Raw genomic sequence first — 20280 nt, forward strand, 5'->3', positions numbered from 1 at the left:
CTTGTGTTCTCTCAAATAAGTAAAATCTTAAAAAAAGAAAAAAGATTTTATTTATTTATGAGAGAGCACAAGCACGTGCACAAGCAGGGAGGGAGGTGAAGGAAGAAGGCCAAGTGGACTCTGTGCTGAGTGAGGACCCTGACCTAGGGCTTGATCCCAGGACCCTGAAATCATGACCTGAACCAGAGTCAGACAACACTTAACTGACTGAGCTGTCCAGGTATCCTGACCCTCTGTAGTAAAAAAAAAAAAAAAAAAAAAAAAAGGATGTCAGCGTATTGGAGGAGGGTGGGGGGGGCACCTTCCCAGATGTTTGGCATGAATCTTTTAATGCAAGAAGCTATTCCTCCACTAAAGCAAGTTTACTTCATAATCGGGACCTTTTACTGAAGAATGGAGGCAAGTGGTCACACCTAGTGTGCTGCCCAGCAGGACGGTGTTTGCAGCAAAGCTGGAGGCTACCTGAAAGCAGTAGTAGGAGCACAAACTGAACAAGAGGCCCTGGAGGCCAAATCAGCACCTGATTCCAACAAGAGAAATCCATCGGCTGGGATCCGTCAAAGCAAAACCTTTCAGACAGACACAGATGCAATAGGGGCTCTACGGCAGATAGGAAAATACCAGTCACAGTGGCCACTGTGGAGCACATGGGGGGCGGGGATGCTAACTGCTCTCTTGACATTAGAGCTTCCCTATATCTAACTGACCTCATTAAGTATTCACTCTTTAAGGGGACCTTTTCCTTTCTTTGGCATAAACGCTAGTCAGCTGCCGCTCCCCACACTAGTCAGCACTTAGTCCTGAGTCCACATGGGTAGGTGAGACCTACCCTTGGTAGGTGGGAGAAAGACCATCTCACAGCCTCACAAGTTTCCAAGAGGAGCTAACAGAGGACTGCAGCACTGAGCAGCATCACCCCCTGCCACCCCGCAGGCAACACAGCAGGGACAGGGATTCACTGGTACAAGCCCTGCTATGTAGAACCTGCCCCAATAGACTAGGAAAACCCCTTTGCTGCCAACTCAGAAAACACTGCTGCTGCCACAGGACCAGGACTCACTTGCTGACGCGTGAGGGTCTGGCTTCCAGAGCTGCTGCTGGCCCCAACTTCACTATTTCCTGGTCTTACCACGGCACACCCTCTGCAACTACTAGGAATTTACTAGGTAAACTAGTAAACTACTTTTTACCTCCAAAGTTCTGACGCAAAGATGACTGTGGCTACACACAGACTTATAAACACAAGGCCCTTCTGCCAAGAAAGAAAAACCCTTTGAAATGGGGCTATATTTACAAATTTTATTATTTTTTTATCCCAAAAATACATATAAATGAAAACCTGCTATTCAAATGCAGGGAGGCCTTCGCCTATAATGTAGTATCACATTTACATCACAAAACATTCTCATATGAAAATCAGTATGCAGCTCTTTCATTCACACTTTTATGTATACACACACACACACACCCCCACACACACCACACACACACACACACACACACACAGTGTATGTAAGTAGTTACGACTCTGCTACTTACACATATTCCTCTGTGGAAAATTAGGAAACAGGGCAACTCCCTTGCTTCCCGGCCTTGGGAAAGTAAATACAACCTCTCTGAACATTTTCTAAAAAGATGAAACGTGTCAACTATACAACCTCCTTTACACATATACATACGTTGTTAGAATAAAGCAAGGACCGTGCTACATGAACGACACTGTTTTGCAAATAAGGAAAGAGAGAACATTTGAATAAAAATGCAAAAGTGAACAGATACGATGATCAAAATGGTTATGTACATGCTTTATGGAGAAATCGGAATTCTCTCACAGGAAACCGATCCATGACCCATTTCAACCTCTCGACGTTAGATCAGCACCCACTGGCAGGAGCCAGGATCCTCCTGCCCAGCTGCAGCTTCAACACGTCCCATAAAGCATCTGTTTAAGTCCAAGAGTTAATAATGAGGTCATGTGGTAAGTTCCTACCCCCCAAAAATGAAGTGCAAAATCAACTTCTGTGACTCAAGAGCTCAACCAGGTCAAAGCTTTGGTATATAATGGAGGCTGTTTTGGTGACAACCAAAGCTTAGTTAAGATTCTCTGTATCGGGGTTTGCCCCAAAAACAAAAAAACAAAAACAAACCCAGTCCACAAAGCTTAACACCTATATAAATAAAGTAACTGTACAACGAGAACAAGCCACGATTCCCCTTGAGCCAAGGGTCTGTAGTTTCCTAGGAAGCAGTTCTGAAAGCACCAAGGACAGCCACGATGCTTCTACTGCAACACGATGTGTTGGTGAGACTGTTCTGAAAACAAATGCCCACAGGCAAGGGGCTGATGTGCCACAGAAAAAAGTTCAACCAAACAGAAGTCAGTTTTCTTATGCTATAACATAAGGTGGTCAGCAACAGAGCAAAGACTTAAGGCAATAAGAGGCATTAACAGAGAGCACCGTGGTGCTCTCTGACTCAATCCCAAAACCTTTAAAAAAGAAAAGGTCTCTCGAGAGTTTGGGCTGCTTCCGAGTTTGCTAGCTGTCAGATACTTCCTCCTCCTCCTCATCATCCTCATCTTCTTTCCTGTCTACTTCAGAGGTGTCAGAGGACTCGTGAAGCAGGACATACTCTCTGCTGCTGAACCCAAATTTAAGTACATCCTTTTCCTTTAGTTCATAGTATCTCTGTGGCTCAATGCGCTTGTTGTTCAAGAATGTTCCATTGCCTGAGCCAAGGTCAATGATGTAGGGCTTCACCCTTCGGCCAACTGTCCCATCAGCACGGGTATATTCCACAAGCCTAGCAGAGATAAAAGAGAAACTTATGAGCAAAATCCCACCTTGGACCATCTGGCATTTTGCTAACACGGCCTATGTGACGTAAATTACCTGGCTTGAATGCAATTCAAGTCCAAACTCTAGGAAAGCAAGGAGAAGGTATGGCTTCGATCTGGAAATTGGGAGTGTTAAATATACTTAGAAAAAAAGGCAGGAACTGGTTGCTGAGGGAGTAGAGGAGAGAAATTCATGGTAGATCAAAAGCTTAAAATCAGAATCTAAGACCTCTTGCTATGATTAAGAAAATACACTTTTGTGTGTTTTTGGTTTTTTTTAAAGATTTTATTTATTTATTACAGAGAGAGAGAGAGGGAAAGAGAGCGAGCACAGGCAGACAGAATGGCAGGCAGAGGCAGAGGGAGAAGCAGGCACCCTGCCGAGCAAGGAGCCCCATGCAGGACTTGATCCCAGGATGCTGGGATCATTACCTGAGCCGAAGGTAGCTGCTTAACCAACTGAGCCACCCAGGCATCCCTTTTGTGATGTCTATATTCAAGATGATGCTTTTTTCACCTTTATTTGAACATATTTTAGCTCCTGTCCCAATGGGAATAGAGCAGTGGATTTTAACTTCAGAGTCAAGGGAGCTAACTTTGAACCAGATCATTTACTAGGCTCTGCTGAGCTTCAATCTTCTCACCCACTGAATGGGGATATTAACAACTGACCTATCCTCCTCGTAGGAGTGCTGTGATGATCAAACAGTAACAGATGTCTACACAAACGGTCAAATACAGCTTAGCGGACACACATGCCAGTCACTCTCAGGTACGCTTCCATTTAACTCCCCAAATAGCCCTTTGAGGTAGGGAGAAACTGAGGTACAGAGAGTGGCTTGCCCCAGGCCAAACCCCTGGGAAGTGGCAGTGGCAGGATTCAAAATCTGGATCTCTGACACCAAATGTGATGCTTTTAGACACATGTAAGTGATAATCCAAAGGGCGGTTAGATTCATAAACTTAATACAAAGATTAGATCTGCGGAGCATGGGATTCTTCTGCACACACGTGTATACAAATGTTAGTAACCCTGAGACTCTCAGCTTCTGCCCACGCCTCTGGTTCTTCCTGCAAACGTGTACTCACCGATACTGAAAGACGGCGTGCTGCTTTGAGCAGGAGGGATGATCAATCGGGATGTCCGCTATGCGGCGGTGCCGGCCTAACAGGTAGGCGCTCTGCCGATGGATGTACATGACAGGAAGCACCTCGTCATTTTTAAAGGGGTAGAGGCGCCATCGTTTCTTGGGGATACGTGCTTCTGGGGGCTCACTATACTTAATGACGACACCCCGGAAGGTGTTGGTGTCCTCAAGAAGTGCCCCGGAGAGTTCAAAGCTTGGCTTTTCTTTAGCGGGTGGCTCTTTGTCTTTATTGTTGCCCCCAGGTCGGGGAACCGACCCCTGAGACTCATTACCACTAGCGCTAACTTCATTCTTCTGGCGATTCTCCCGTCTTCGGGCGTTGTAAAACTCCCGCTCTATGTCCTGAGCCTGTAGATTCTGAACATCTCGGTCCCGTCCCTGAGCCTGCCCACTCCCGGGCCTCTCATTAGAGCTTCTCCTCTGGTGAGAATGGCCCCGGTGTCTGTCGCGGTCACTGTTTCTAGCTCGCCTGTGTTCCTGGCCTGATGATTCCCGGTGCTGCCGTTCCTCCCGTCCTCTCCGGGTATGATCCTCACGTTCCTGAAATTCAAACAGATCCAGTAATTGAGAGGCAGTCCACACTCTGTCAACAGATGCATTCAAAAAGCCATTTGTGATTTGGTCTTTGGCATTCAGAGCAAAATGTCCCACAGAAATCAGGTTAGCAGTGGTGGCTGTATTCCCTTGCAAGGCTCCACACACTATTTCCATAGTCACCTGACTACAGCTCTAACGCCGCAAGTCCAGGTTCAGAGCCCTAGAAACTAGAGGAGCTATAGGCACACTCATAGGGAAGCATACACATAAAACAGAACGAATGGAATTAAGTAGTCATGTACAAGATAAACATATAAAGAAAAACAGCTAGTTTTCTCTTATGACAAAAATGAAAATGTAATTAATTTTAAAATATCTCATTTCAACAGTCACAAAAATTATTCAATACCAAGGAAGATACTTCAGAAGTATGTAAGACATATAAGAAACTTGTAAAAATTTATTGATATTTTTTTAAGATCGGAAAAAAATTAATAAACATATCATGGTTTCTTGAAAAACTATTGAAAATCAGCTTTGCAAAAACTGCAACACATAACATCTATTAATATATCAATAAGAAAATAAATCAGTAAGACAATTCAAGAGAAAAAAATGGGCAAAGGATATTAACAATTTTTCTAAGAAGTATCTAATGAACACACAAATATAGTAAACTTATCCTTAATAATAACCAAAGCATCAGAGATCAAGAGGGAGCCCTGCACGCTATGAACAAGGCCACCCTACCTAGAAAGGATAAAGAGGATCTGAGCACTGAGATCTCACCACCAACCCTACTCCCAGGGCTACTCCCTGCTACACACAGAGAGGTCAAGTGCAGGCTTGCTTACCCAGAGCAGGACTCAGTTTTTTTAGACTTCCTAACTTCCAAAGACAAGCATAAAGAGGGAGCCTCAGATTCACAGCCCTCCTACCTTAAGGAATTCACAAGCTTGCCGCCACCACCACCTACCAGAACTAATGTCATTATGCCCTTTATCCCTGATTAAATGAGTCACTAAAAGAAACCCCAGACTCCAAGTTATCACCTCACCTCCCTCAGATCCTCATCTCCATAAGGTTCTGTATATCCACTATCCCAATGACCAATTAATCCTCACTCCTCACTTTAAAGAGGCGCAGACTGTGGTGCCTGGGTGGTTCAGTCGTTAAAGCGCCCGACTCCTGATTTTGGCTTAGGTCATGATCACAGGGTCATAAGACTGAGCCCCATGTCAGGCTCCACGCTCAGTGGCAAGTCTGCCGGAGATTCTCTCTCCTGCTGCCTGCCCCCCCAACCCCTGTCACACACGGTAAATAAATAAAGATGGGTAAACCAGGCAAAATTAGTAAGAACTATGGAAAAGGATAGGACAAATTATATATTTGCCAGATGACACAAAATAACTAAGATTTCAATTATTGGTTAAGAAGGATAATATATATATAATATGGTTCCTTTAAAAAAAAAAAAAAGATTTATTTATTTATTTATTTATTATTTGAGAGAGCAAGAGAGAGAGAGATCACAAGTAGGCAGAGAGGAAGGCAGAGGGGGAGGGAGAAGTAGGCTCCCCGCTGAGCAGGGAGCCTGATGTAGGGCTCAATCCCAGGACCCTAAGATCATGACCTGAGCTGAAGGCGGAGGCTTAACCCACTGAGGCACCCAGGCTCCCCAATATGGTTCCTTTTTAAAAATTTTTTAGATTTTATTTATTTGAGAGGGAGAGAGAGAAAGCAGAAGCAGCAGGAAGGGGCAGAGGGAAAAGCAGGCTCCCTGCTGAGCAGAACCCCTAAAATGGGACTGGATCCCATGGGATCCTGACCCAAGCCAAAGGCAGACGCTTAACTGACTGAGCCACCCAGGTGCCCCATGGTTCCTTTTTTTTTAATTGAAAATTTTGCATGGAAAACACACAGAGATACATACTAAAACATAAAGGAAAAAAGGAGAATGTAAGTATGAGAGAGCCATGAAATATAAATATCAAACTATTAACATGGTTGCCTCTGGGGACTTAGATGATTTATTTCTTTTTTTGGGAGGGAGGAGGGAGCCTGCAACTTTGGGGATAATGGGAGAAGTAACCATACACTATATATCCCATACTCTCACTTTTTACTTTATATACTTTTATATACCTCTGTGTTATTACAATGAGCACACAATCAAATTTATTTTTTAAACGGTGGGTCAGGCGTGGAGAAGAGAATGCCTGCAAGCACGAATCATGCTTAAGTCAGAGGCTGTGTGCATTCCTCCTTAGGATTAACCCATGTGAAAGTCACCCAGTGTCAACTGCCTGTCAAGCCCTTTTGCTTGAGAGCCATTTCCAAGTTTCCAACTGGAAATCAACTTTTATAATTAACACACAGAAATTAGCTTTTAAAGAGATAATTTAATGTCAGAAGAGAAGTCAACATAGATAAACAAATGAAGACACATCAAAACAATAATAAACACAGAAAAGTTCCATTTTAGGCATGCCTGGGTGGCTCAGTCGGTTAGGCTTCTGGAGCCAAGCTCTTTGCTCAGCAGAGCCTGCTTCTCCCTCTGCCTGCTGCTCCCCCTGCTTATGCTCGCTATTCCCCCCCCACCACCGACAAACAAATAAATAAATAAAAATCTTTTTTTTTTAAAAAAAAAAGCTTCATTCTAAAAGTCCCAGAACTTACTGTAAAAGGTTCATTTAGAAACCACAGGTAGGGAGCTGCCAGTTGTACAGTGGAAAAAAACAAAAACCAAAAAACTAAAGGCCTCATCCTGGTGGTGTGGCTCTGGGAGCTGCATTCTGAGAGAGCTAAAGCAGGACCTGATCAATTCACACTGCACACCACCGAGGAAGTTGGTCCACTGTCTCTCAAAGTAACAGGAAAATCCATTTTTTTAATGTCTATTTGCACACTGTAACATAGTCTCTTTAAAAACACGGAATGCTTGTCTCTCAAGTTTGAGGGAAAAGCAAGGGTGTCCCCTCTCACTACTCTCATTTGACACAGTGCTAGAAGTCCTACTTAGTACAGTAAGACAAGACAAGGAAATACAATGCATAGAGATTATAATGGAAGAAATCAAACTGTCCTTATGTGAAAATATGATTGTCTATGTAAAAAAAAAAAGAAATCTACAAAAAACCTTCCTGGACTAAATCAGCTGAGTTCAATGAGGTCACAGGATATAAGAAAAACACAGAAAAATAAAAAATCAATTCTATTTCTATAGATTAGCAATGAACATGTGGACCAAAACTTTAAAATATCACTTATAATCACTCCCCCAAAGAAAAAACTTCATGTAAATCTAATAAAATATACATAGAACGTAAGTACTAAAAACTATAAACGCTGAAGAAAAAATCAAAGATCTAAATAAATGACTTAAACAGTGCTCATGGACTGGAAGATTTGATATGATAAAAAGCCAATTCTTTGGGCACCTGTATGGCTCAGTCAGTTAAGTGTCTACCTTTGGTTCAGGTCATGATCCCACAATGAAAGGAGTACCTGGCTGGCTCAGGTGGGAGAACATGGGACTCTAGAGTTTACGCCCCAGGATGGGCGTGGAGCCTACATAAAATGAAAAATAAATAAAATGTAAATAAAATTACAATGAGTTATCATTACACATCTACTAGAATGGCTGAAAAAAAAATAATGTCAACACCAAATGTTGGTGAGGATGCAGAGAAATGGTTTCACACACAATACAGGTGGGAATCGTAGGATGGTACAGTCACTGTTAAGGACCGAATAGTGTCCCCCCAAAATTCATATGTCGCGGTCCCAACCACCATCCTCAGAATATAACCGTTTTTGTGGTATCCTTTTTTTTTTGTTTTTGCTTTTGTTTTTGCTTCTTATTGAGATAAGGTCTTGAAAGACGTGATTAAGTTAAGATGACAGCAAAGCCCTAATCCAGTATGACTGGTGTCTGTGTATGAAGAGGGAGAGACACCAAGGGTATGAGCCCACAGAGGAACGGCCATGTCATAGACAGGAAGGTAGCATTTGCAAGCCAAGGAAAGAAGCCTCAAGAGAAACAAAATCTGCTGACATCTTCATCTGGGACTTTAGCCTCCAGAGTTGTGAGAAAATTAATTTGTTGTTTAAGGTACCCAGTCTGTGGCATTTTGTTATGGAAGCCCTAGCAAACTACTACAGCCACTAGCATACAACCTAAGAACTGTACTCCTGGGCATTTACCCCAGAGAATGAAGATATGTTCACACAAAAACCTGTACACAACTGTTACACAGCAACCCTACATATAATAGCCCCAAACTGGAAACAGTTCTTTAGTGGGCAAATGGTTAAATCCATGTCACTGAGTATCACTCGGCAATAAAAAGAAATGAACTATTACTGACAGATACAACAACCTGAATGAAGCTCCAAAAAATTATGCTGAGTGAAAAGAGCCAATCCATAAAGGACACATGTATGATTCTATTGACATAACGTTCTTTTTTTTTTTTAATATTTTATTTATTTATATGACAGAGAGAGAGAGAGAGATCACAAGTAGAGCAGGAGGCAAGGAGACAGGGGAAAGCAGGCTCCTGCCGAGCAAAGAGCCTGATGCAGGGGTCGATCCCAGGACCCCGAGGTCATGAACTGAGCCGAAGGCAGAGGCTCAACGCACTGAGCCACCCTGGTGCCCCTGACATAATGTTCTTTTTTTTTTTTTTAAGATTTTTATCTATTTATTTGATAGACAGAGAGAGATCACAAGTAGGCAGAAGGAAGGCAGAGAGAGAGGGGGAAGCAGGCTCCCCGCTGAGCAGAGAGCCCGATGTGGGGCTCGATCCCAGGACCCTGAGATCATGACCTGAGCTGAAGGCAGAGGCTTAAACCACTGAGCCACCCAGGCGCCCCCTGACATAATGTTCTTGAAGTGACAACATTATAGATACAGAGAACAGATTAGAAGTTGCCAGGACTTGAGGGGTAAGGGTGAGAGAGAAGTGGGTGAGACTACACAAGGACAACATGATAGATCCTCGTTATGATGGAAATGTTCTGTATCTTGACTACAACAGTGTCACCTGTGATATTGTACTGGAATCCTGTAAGATGTCCCCAGTGGGAAAAACAGTAAAGAGTATACCTCTGTAATTTTCTTTTTAACCACTGAACGTAAACCAACAATTACCTCAAGAGAAGTTTAACAAAACAAGCATGGAAAACAAAAACCCAGTTTCTAGAAAAATCCATTACAGTACACGTAAACACACATGATTACGTGTTTGTCAGGATGGGAGGAGGTTCTAGATTTGGACCTGGTATCAAAACATCTCAATCCACTTACCTGCTTCACTTTGACCGTTGAGTGGTGAGGGCTTCGGCTTCTCTTACTCCGAGGAGACTTGCTTCTTCTCCCTGAGGACTTGTTTTTCTTTTTGGCTGGGGACCTTTTCAGAGCATGGTACACACAGGGTTTTATCTCAATTTCCCTTCCCCCAAATAAATTCACTTCAAGTAACAGGCTTACCTACTAACACAAACAGCACATTTGGGAAGGGCTCTGCTTTTCACATTAAAGGAGGCGAGCACTTCACTCTCTAGCCCTGACGTCTTCCTTGAGTTCCAGACCCACATACATGGCTATCTACTAAACCTTCTCACAGAGCCTAACTCTTGCTTTCTCCAACCCCTCAAAACCCTTTCCTCCCTCAGTCTCTGCCATCTCAGTAACCACATTCCAGCCTGCTCCTCAAGACAAAAACCTAGAAAACGCCCTAACTCTTTTTTTCCCTCACCACCAATAGCTCCCCACTCCCTCCCCCAACAACCACATTAATCCATCAGTGAGTTCTGCAGCTCTATCTCCTCCCTCTCCCACCTCACTCCTACGACTCTCCTTGATCACCGGACAATTTCCCCCCGTGTCTAGAACAATCACATTAATTCTGATTCAGGTTCTTTGAGCGCATTGTTTCCTCAGCCCGATCCTTAAGAGGCAGGATTAGTCTTATCATTCGGGTCTCAACTCAAATGGCACCTTTTCAGGGAGCCCTTCTCTCACTTCCCTTCGAACTCCATCACTTGCCTGTTTTAACCTCTTCTTTAACCTAATACTTGTTAACTAACTGGAACTATTTTCTTTATCTGCTTACTATTTTGTCTCAAGGTGAGAGCGCATCAATTTCCCCAGGGCAAAGACCACTGCTCACCCTTGAGGCCCCTGTACCTAGGACACTCTTTAGCCCGCAGTAAAAACTATGTTGAAGGAATCAATCAACGAGTCCAGCAAGAGATAATTTTCCTTTCAAATCTCTACCAGGTAGATCGCCTAAGCTCTCAACGTGGAAAACTTTTGGGGCAGATAACTGGAAAGCCAAAGCCGGCACTCCATTTGCAGGCAGATGGAGAAAATCTTCTATTTTAATTGGATCAGTGCTATCTGCTGGGCCCGTACTCGGCCAAGAGCTGGGCACAGAGATGAAGGGGTGGGATCCTACCCATTAGGCATCAGGCGCTTAACCCAAGTGACAGGTACCAGAGTAAACATTCTTCAGCACAAACCCGACAGGCTCACTTCCATCGCTTTAAGATTAAACCCAAGCTGCAGCGCGCGGCATTCAAGGTGTGTTTCTGACGCTAGCCCTGTCTCAAGGAGCCAGACCCAAGTCCATCCCGGGCGCCTTCCCACTTACCGGCTACCTCCTCGGGCTCGGTTCCCGCGGTGACCAGTGCGGCCCGGGTCGCCGGCTGGCGGGGACGCGCTACCCCCGGAGGAATCTGGGCGGCGGTGGGCGGGAGGCGCGGCTTCCGGGCTGAGGCGCTCCTGCTTCACCTTTACCACCACCGCCGCCGCCACCACGTCCCCGTCGCGGTGCCTCCGCCGGCTCCCCCGCTCCCGCTCGCTCTTTACCTCCTTCATGCTGAGATACGAGCCAAGCGAAGGAAACACAGGTCCGTTGCGCTCCGCTCCTTGAAGGAAATGACGGCCCTGACCACTGAACTTCCGCTTCCGGGTGCGCGTTCTCCCAGAAACCCTGGCGGCGGAGATCTAAGCACGTGACAAGGGCTCCGCAGCTGGCGGGACTGTAGGGACCCGCTCGGGTGGCGGGAATTTTAAGTGTCAAAAAGAAACTTCGGGAAACAGCTCCCCTCGAGGCTGTTTGTTGCCGCGTTATTAGTAATTACTAAACACGGAGACAATCTGAATGCCCAGAAGTAGGAAACTGTTTAGCCAACTGACGAATGGTCTGTCTCCGTTCGTAATGCGGTTTATAAGCTCTGTGACCGAGAGAGGAATCCCTGCTTTGTTCAACGGAAGAAACGGGATCAATAATGGCGCGCAAACTGTGATTACACTTAGGTTTGGAAATACGAAGTTAAGAGAGGAGGAAATGGAATCACAGTACTGCCCGTGGGCCAGTCATTAGTATTTCCCTCTATTCTCGAACTTTATGTTATGCTGTCACTTCAACTTCTAGTTAAAAACAAACACTTTTTAAACATGTTTTATTTTCAAGTCATCTCTATAGCCGGCGGTGGAGCTCGAACTCACCGCCTCCAGATTAAAAGTCTCACGCTCCACTGACTGAGCTAGACTGGCACCCCCAAAACAAATACTTTTTAAAACCTGGACCTCCAGGGGCGCCTGGGTGGCTCAATGGGCTAAAGCCTCTGACTTCCACTCATGTCATGATCTCAGGGTCCCTGAATTGAGCCCCACATCAGGCTCTTCCCTCAGCGGGAAGCCTGCTTCTCTCTCTCTCTCTCTGCCTATTTGTGATCTTTCTCTGTCAAATAAATAAATAAAATTAAAAAAAAATCTGGAGCTCCAGATGCCCTCCTCTGGGGATCTTCTCCAGGCCTTCACTGAGGAGTCAACTGACTCCCATTTTGCTGGCGACAAAACTGGGGGTCAGCGAAGGTGACTTGCCATCTCATTCAAATTGAGAACAAGATGCAGCACAAGGACTCCAGCTCCTGTTTTGCCCGTTTCCAAAAGTATCAAGGCGACCCGGGGAGCGGGAACCCTGATAACATAAAGCACAAGGAGAATTTTTCGCCAAGGCTGAGCGGAAACTCACGACTGCTGGCCCCGCCCCACTCCGAAGCCCCGCCCAGGCCACGAGGAAGGGGGAGGAGGTTTCCATGGTGACAGCAAACAAGGCGCATACTCGAGTGGCCGCAGCGGGGCTCCTACCCGCGTAGCCGCCATGATCCCCCCTGCGGACTCTCTGCTCAAGTATGACACCCCGGTGCTGGTGAGCCGGAATACGGAAAAGCGGAGCCCCAAAGTAAGGACAGGTCTCACGGGGCGGGGGAACCCGGGAGCTCCGAGGGAAAGATCCCTGCGGTGAGGGTCCGGGGTCCAGAGAGACGTGGGCTGCAGCAACTGGAAGCAAAGGGAATTCGGTCGGGGGAAGGAAGATGGGAGAGCTGTACAAGCAACCCAGATGGGTGACCCCAGAGGGCAGATTTAGGATGAGGAAGGAAGTCACAGAGGTGGATGGGGCTCATTCTTTTTCGTACTTGTCTGGTCCAGGAATAGATCTGGTAGTGATTGCTCGCTCCATCACTAGAGGGTTGAGCACCCCTGCTGGAAACACTTGTTCCAGGAGAAACAGGTCTTGTACTGGGGTGGCACTGGAGACTCTTCATGGCTTCCTTAAGCTGAGACATAACTTTTGAGAAGCCAGATGGAGAAAGTGATCTGGGAAGAGAGGAAGGGTGTTTAGAAGACCTGGGGCAACTCAGAGGGCTTGGGTATGTGGAGTTCAGTGTCTGCCCTAACTTGTCCATTTTTCTCAGGCACGGCCACTGAAAGTCAGCCCCCAGCAGCCTGGACCCTCCGGTCCAGTCCCACAGCCACCAAAGACCAAGCTCCCCTCAACAACTTCTGTCCCAGATCCTACAAAGCAGGCAGAAGAAATCTTAAATGCCATCCTACCCCCAAGGTAAAAATTTAGGAGCAATGACTGGGAGAAAGCCCAGGCTTTGCTATCCCAGAACTTGGAAATGTAGGAAGAGGCACCTTGTCTCTGCCCCTGGCCAGGATTTCCTCCCAGCAATCCAGCACTCCTAGAGCTTACAGACGGCTGGATCCTGGAAGGGTGGGGGGCAGGGAGACCTCTTCTCTATCATCCTCTTTTCCTGAGTGCTCAAACCCAGGCCCATGGCTTTAAATACCATCTATATGCTGATGACTCCCAAATGTGTTTTTCCAGCCCTGTTCTTTTCTCTAAACTCCAGACCCATATATTTTACTGCTTCCTCATTAGCTTCATGAAGGTGTCTCCTGGGCAACTCAAACTCAGCATGTCCAAACTGAATCACAATGTCCCCCTCTCCCAAACTACTCACCCCCAGTCTTCTTTCTCCTAGTGGCTCGGGCCACCCTTCATTCCTTTTGGTCTCTCACGTCACACGTCCTAACCTTCATCAAATTATTTTGGCTCTACCTTCAAATTTGTATCCCAAATCCAACCACTTTCTGCCCCCTCTGCTTCTGCTGTTTTGTTCCTCATCACTGTTTGTCACCTACATTGGCCTCCTATCTGAAAACCTTGCTTCCATTCCTAAGCCAGATCGTGCCAGTCTTCTGCCAGGAACTCTTTAATGGCTTCCCATGTCCCTCCAACTAAAATCCAGAGTCCTTACAATGACCTGCAAGAGTTAGCATGATCTGGCCCCTCGTATATCCGTGATCTCGTCTCCCATGACTCTCCTTCTGTTCAGGGGGGTGATGCCACAGAGGCCTCTGCTCACTGTCTCTGGACGCTGCTCTGACAGTTGCTGCTCTTACTGCCGAGGATACTCTTCCCCCGATGTCCACCTCATTCCCTTCCATCTCTTTACTCGGGTCTCGCTCAAACATGATTGCCTCAAGGCAGCCTTCCTTGAGAATCCTTATTAAAAAAAAAAATTTTTTCCCTTCTTCACCATCCCCCTACCCTGATTCCTCCTTATCTGACATGCTTTGTTGACTATTTTTATGTAATAAGTTAACAGCACAGTTTCTAAAGCTGTGGTGAAAAGAGACGCATCCAAGATGGAAGTCAAAGAAGGCAGGGGAGATTTTTCAGGTGACTCCCTCCTGTCAATAAATGGAAGTCCTCTCCCCACAGTGATTCTTCCCTCAGGCTCCCTTCTTGTGATTCTGGAACCTGGCCATGCCTCTGACATAAGGTTTACTGGGGGGCAGGCCAGTGGGGGGCGCGTGGAGGCGCATGCCTTCAGGAAGCTCCCCGCTGCACACATTTGCCTCTTTCTGGCTGGCACAAGTTTTATGGTGCCCTGTGTGTCCTACCCCACAAGTCAGTGGGGAATTCTCACTGGCCTTTCTGTTCCAATCAAGCAACAAGGCCCATGAAGCTGCCCTCACTCCGCTCATTAGGAGGGTAAGATCTGGAACATGGGTGATGATTTCACAGAGAGCCACAGGAGGGTAGAGATTGCCCAGCTCCCAGGTAGAGGCCCCATGGAGGTGGCTTAGTGGGTGTGGCTATGAAGCCCTGCACTCCTCAGAGAAGAGAGAGGGATGGAAGCTTCTGGTAGGTTGGTGACAGAGCTGCCCCTTGTTCCTGCTCAGGCAGAGGACCCAAAAGGTCAGCTCTGTTCAGGTTCCGGGGCCCCTCTAGCTGTGGGTTTGCTCAGCCCAGCCGTGTCTGTACCACAGGGAGTGGGTGGAGGACACGCAGCTGTGGATCCAGCAGGTGTCCAGCACCCCCAGCACAAGGATGGATGTGGTGCATCTCCAGGAGCAGCTGGACCTGAAGCTGCAGCAGCGGCAGGCCAGGGAGACCGGCATCTGCCCCGTGCGCAGGGAGCTCTACTCACAGTGCTTTGGTGAGCAGCCTGGCAGGGGCTGCGGTTGCGGGGCTCTGCGGTCTTCTCCTACCTCCTGCCCTTCCCCCTAAGCACAGACCCGAATTCTGAGTACCCCCGAGCCAAAGCCCACCCCATCCTGGAATTGTCTTCTCTCCCACTCCCTGCCCCCCAACCCCAGGAACTGCTAAAGGTGTCCTCGTCCCCCCATCTTCCAGCCAACCTGGACACCTGATTCCTAACCTCTTAGCTAATGGTTAAAGATCAGAACTTCCATTTTAAATCTTTGTAAAAAAAGATTTTTTTAATATTAAGCATGTTAGCTTTTTAATCAGAAAGATTAATGTTCCGTATTTATATCCACCCATCAACATTCAGCCCTTCGCCCAGGAAAATATTTCAGGGTGATTTGCTACTAACCAACAGTCACCAAAGAGTTAAGTGATAGTGTCAAATGGCTGTCCCTCAGCCCACACTCCCTGGCCTGAGTGGACTCTGTCATTCAGACTGCCACCACACTTTGCGGCCAGCAGGCTCCCCTCGGTCTGAGGGTGACTAGGGTTTGCCGGCCAGGTCAGCATCTGTGGGAGAAATGGGTGGGCAAGCTCGGATTCTTACTGTTTGCAGCCCCAAGCCGGTCCAGCCAAAGGGGCACCCAGGAGTTCCCAGCTGCTTTAAATTAGTCGTCATCCTCAAACTGAAAAGTCAAATTTCTCGGACTAGTACCCTGGGCTTTCTTTCTGAGGGTGGCTAAGAGGGGCTTTCAGGCTACATGCAAACCTTGAGGGCTCCTGTCTCCCTTTGCCCCGGACTCGCCGACTGCCTGTCCTCCCAAGTGCTAAATTCAGAGCAGCGGCTATCTGGCAAGGCTCCTGGGTCCTCTATCTCCAAGTGGGGAGGACACATGCTATGCTGTCCCCAGTAGGAAGGGTGGTGAGCCATAGACGTGGCATGGTTTCCCTCCCGCCTGCCCTCCTGAACTCATTGTATGTGCACTTTGGAAGACGAGCTGATCCGAGAGGTGACCATCAACTGTGCGGAGAGGGGGCTGCTGTTGCTTCGAGTCCGGGACGAGATCCGCATGACCATTGCCGCCTACCAGACCTTGTATGAGAGCAGTGTGGCCTTTGGCATGAGGAAGGCGCTGCAGGCTGAACAGGGGAAGTCAGACATGGAGAGGAAAGTGAGTGGGGTTGACCATGAGGTTTCAGCCCTCTGTGAATTCTTCTGTCAATCTCAGGGCCACAGGGTTGCCATTCCAGATGAAATTCTGGCCTCTGAGGGGGCTCTGGCCATCCTGCCGACGGGGACCCTTGGGGTTCAGAGCGGCTGGTCAGCCTGGCGCCGGCAGATCCCACTCCTCATGGACGTGCTGTGCCAGTCACAAACCCCCCACTGGGTGGCAGCACAGACCCTGACAATGTCAGCTTGGACAGCTGTGCCCAGGTCCCCTCCACCGAGTCGCACGATCCTGACCCTTGGGGGCAGCCCAGGATGACCCAGATTTCTGTCCTCAGATTGCAGAATTGGAAGCAGAAAAGAAAGATTTGGAGAGGCAAGTGAACGAGCAGAAAGCCAAGTGTGAGGCCATCGAGAAGCGGGAGGTTGAGAGGAGACTGGTAGAGGAGAAGAAGCACAATGAGGAGATTCAGTTCCTCAAGCGGACGAACCAGCAGCTGAAGGTGGGCCCCCCCCCACCGCCTCCCCCAGGCCCATGCGCTGCCAAGGAGTGAAGGAAGCAGCGGTGGGGATGGGGCGGGGTGGGGAGGGGACGGTGAAGATTTATTATGTATCTTTTCCAGCCATCGGGCTCTGGATTCCCACAACACATCAGCCGGACTCTCCAGTGGAGGGTGTTCTCCCCTTGGAAATAAGTCACCCATCCCCCAGGAGGGGCAGATATGGCAGAAAGTGGAACTTCTCTCCCATGACAGCATGGGCTGGATCTCTTCGGCAGGCTCTCTTGGGAGGGCTTTTCCCACCTACGGCCCTCTGAGGCATGGCCTTTGGGGTGGGCAGGGAAGGCCCTTTGAGAGGGAGAACCATTTCAAATTAGGAACTTTCCCCAGGTGCATGGTCAGGGGAAGGCAACTGGAGGTGTTTTCCCTCCAAGTCTCTTTGCCAGTGGTTTACTTTTACCCAGCCGAGCTGAAGTGGGGCCAGGCCCCTGAAACTCTACGTTCTCTGTGGAATCTGAAGTTTCCCTAAGGCTGGGCCCCAGACCAGCATCATCACCTGGGAACTTTTAGAAATACAAACCACTGGGCCCATCCCAGATCTACTGAGTCGGAAACATCGGTGCTGGGTTCCAGCAACCTAACAAGGTCTGCAGCGGAAGTTTGAGGACCATTGTTCCTAGACAGCGGACCTGTTCATGTTTGGTGGTGGTCTCCCATGGCCCTGGCCAGAGGGGCCCCTGGATGCTGTCTCCCTTTCCTCCCTAGTCTCGTGGGAAGCTTACATTCTTGTGATTGGCAGGCTTCTTGGGGCTCCACCAAGGACAGGCACTTAAGATAAAGACGGGCTTGTATGAACTGCTAGTGCGGGACGACAGATCTTCCTGTTGCTGAGTTTAACGAAGAAAAGCTAGAAACTTCACAGCCAGACATGAAATCTATTTCCTTAGCGGCTTCTGAAGCTGCGTGCCTTATCTGCGGTGTTCCCTTCACCATAAGCCCGAGTTCCTCAGTTCCTCCTGCAGTTACCAGCAGCAGGAGCACAGTGGAATACCTTGGCTTCTAACATTTATAAGCAACCTTGTCATCCCCAGGGTGTAGGACTCTTTAGAAGTGAGTTATTTTTATTGGCTCCAAGCTGCACTGCAAATAAAGCAGTGCCTGTAGTCCCCAAGATAGACCTGCTTAAAGAGCTGTCCACACACCATGATAGTAAATTATTTTACTGGCTGCCGGAGGAGCAGAGTAAATAACTCCCAAGTGTGTTAAGCTTTACATACAAGATGGACAGCTCCCTACTTACTGGTAGCAATTTCCTCTAATTGGGTGTCAAGTTGTCTCGGTGGCTGAAAGATGGCTGTTTCCCAAACCTCTCGTCCCAGCACAGAGCTCCCAGGATCCCAACCCAGAGAGCCAGATGTTTACCTTAGCATTTCAGGCCTGAAATCTGAGCCGTGAAAAACCACTATTTCAACAACTTTTATTCAATTTCCTTTCCAATGCTTTATATTCTACACGGAGCCATTATCGTATGGAAACCAGGACAGCTCTGGTTTCTCCTCCTGTAGCAAGACTGGATGCCAAGCCCGAAACCAGCTAATCTAGGAAATACGGAATTGGGAATGGAGGGAAAAACACTTGGCCGGGCGGCATTGAATTCTTCTTCCCAGGGCTTTCTCACCTCTCAGCTAAAGGCTGCAAGCTTCTAATATTAATGGAGTTTGTTTTTGTTTTTCAGGCCCAACTGGAAGGTATTATTGCACCAAAGAAGTGATCATTTCCACATGGGTCTCGGCGAGCACTGCTACCCCATCCTAAGCCCGTTGTAATAAAAAAAGCTAGTTTCCTGTGTGAACAGGCCATACCCTCCCCTCCCAACCCCCACCTACATGTTTGTCAGAAGTCACACGTTGCCCCAGTGGCATGGAACACAAGTCTGGCAGTCAGGCTCCTGGCTGGGCTGTAGAAAGCAGTGCAGCCAACGGTCTCTGTACGTGGCCAGCCTTGGGATTTGCCAACCCAGAAAGTTAAGCCTTTTGCCCTCCCTTGCAGGTGAAACAACTGCCTTCCCACCACTGCTCCCTCCTACCAACTACCCCTAGCCAAATGGGCCGCCTCCCTGTCCCATCTCTGGTCTGTGATGCATCTTGTACCTGACCTTGGGCTGCTGTGGCCTCAGTCTTTCCCTTGAGGTCTTTCACCATCCCCACCCCAGTGCAGTTGTAGTGACTGCTGCAGGAGCTGTGCGTTTACTAGGTCATTTTACGCCTGCCCACCATACCCACCACAGCCTCTTCCCTAGTCTCAGGCTGCCCAGGTGAGGCAGCAATGGCAGAGTCAAAGCCACGGCTTCTGAGCAAGTAACGTCTGTGGGAAAGAAACACAAGCCACGATGTCCGTGAGCTGCCTGCACCTCAGCAGCCCTGAGTTGCTTTGTTCATCTTACTCGGCAGGGAATCACACCGCGACCCTACAGCCCTCTAGCTAGCTGTGCTTAGTGAACTGGAGAGGCACCCAAACCTCACAGCAGGTCTAATTACTCATGAGGAGGCTGCGGCCTGGAGACTGCATTTTACTACTCCTCCCAAGTTCAACCCGGAGTTCAGAGGCCCAGGGCTGCTCCTGGTTCCATAGGCAGTACAGTATGTGAGCAACACAGATATCGTTCAGGGCAGCCCGGAGTGGGCTAGCACAGCAAAAGGAGTGACTGCCCTCCTTCCTGCAGATGCAGATTGCACAAGGAACACACTTAGGAGGGCACCAGTGTGTCCACTGGGCTGTGCTGCCTCCAGTGGCTCAGTACTGCCCTCAGGGGCCAGGAGGGACCCTCCATTGCAGACTTCTGACCCAACATCGTCCCTCTTAAGGCTCCAAGGCTCCCTGGAAGGGCAGTCTGACAAGAAGAGCTGTGTTCCAAGTCAAGCCTGCCCCTCTCCTCTAAGATCAGAAGCCAGCTTTTACCCCTGTCCACATGTCCTCGGGCATTCTAAGGAGCCACTACAATCACCTGTGGGCTGCCATTTTCGTGGGCAAGAGCTCCGCTCGCTGAGATGGGCTAGACACGAGAGTCCTTGGCAGTGAAGCACCTATGTCCTCACCACGACTCAGGGGCAGCTCGAGTGGCATTTTCCCCTCCTATTTTAAAGCCTGGGCCATGTACACTACATCCTTGAGATTTTGTTTTCACACTTCTGTTTCAAACTAATTGCCGGTATGACAGAAATACCACCTTTTCCATGCTGTAGACCTCATTCCTGTTTCTGTCAGAGACCTGCATGCCAAGTTAACGCTCTGG

The 20280-nt window shown here is 48.0% G+C and overlaps 2 protein-coding genes across 2 annotated transcripts; one reads left to right on the forward strand and one right to left on the reverse strand.

The window, feature by feature from the left end:
- Positions 1-1279: 1279 nt before the first annotated feature.
- On the reverse strand, positions 1280-11444 carry SNIP1 (Smad nuclear interacting protein 1). Its single transcript, XM_044237827.1, has 4 exons — positions 11181-11444; positions 9833-9935; positions 3926-4524; positions 1280-2802 (listed from the first exon to the last, which is right to left on the reverse strand). The coding sequence occupies exons 1-4, from the start codon at positions 11405-11407 to the stop codon at positions 2538-2540; spliced, it is 1194 nt and encodes a 397-aa protein (XP_044093762.1). The 5' UTR covers positions 11408-11444; the 3' UTR covers positions 1280-2537.
- Positions 11445-12679: 1235 nt separating this feature from the next.
- Positions 12680-18836, forward strand: DNALI1 (dynein axonemal light intermediate chain 1). The gene is made up of 6 exons (XM_044237828.1): positions 12680-12779; positions 13294-13439; positions 15161-15330; positions 16314-16492; positions 16827-16991; positions 18724-18836. The coding sequence occupies exons 1-6, from the start codon at positions 12699-12701 to the stop codon at positions 18757-18759; spliced, it is 777 nt and encodes a 258-aa protein (XP_044093763.1). The 5' UTR covers positions 12680-12698; the 3' UTR covers positions 18760-18836.
- Positions 18837-20280: the final 1444 nt, after the last annotated feature.

This window comes from Neovison vison, chromosome 2 (genome assembly GCF_020171115.1).
Source record: "Neovison vison isolate M4711 chromosome 2, ASM_NN_V1, whole genome shotgun sequence".
Taxonomy (NCBI): domain Eukaryota; kingdom Metazoa; phylum Chordata; class Mammalia; order Carnivora; family Mustelidae; genus Neogale; species Neogale vison.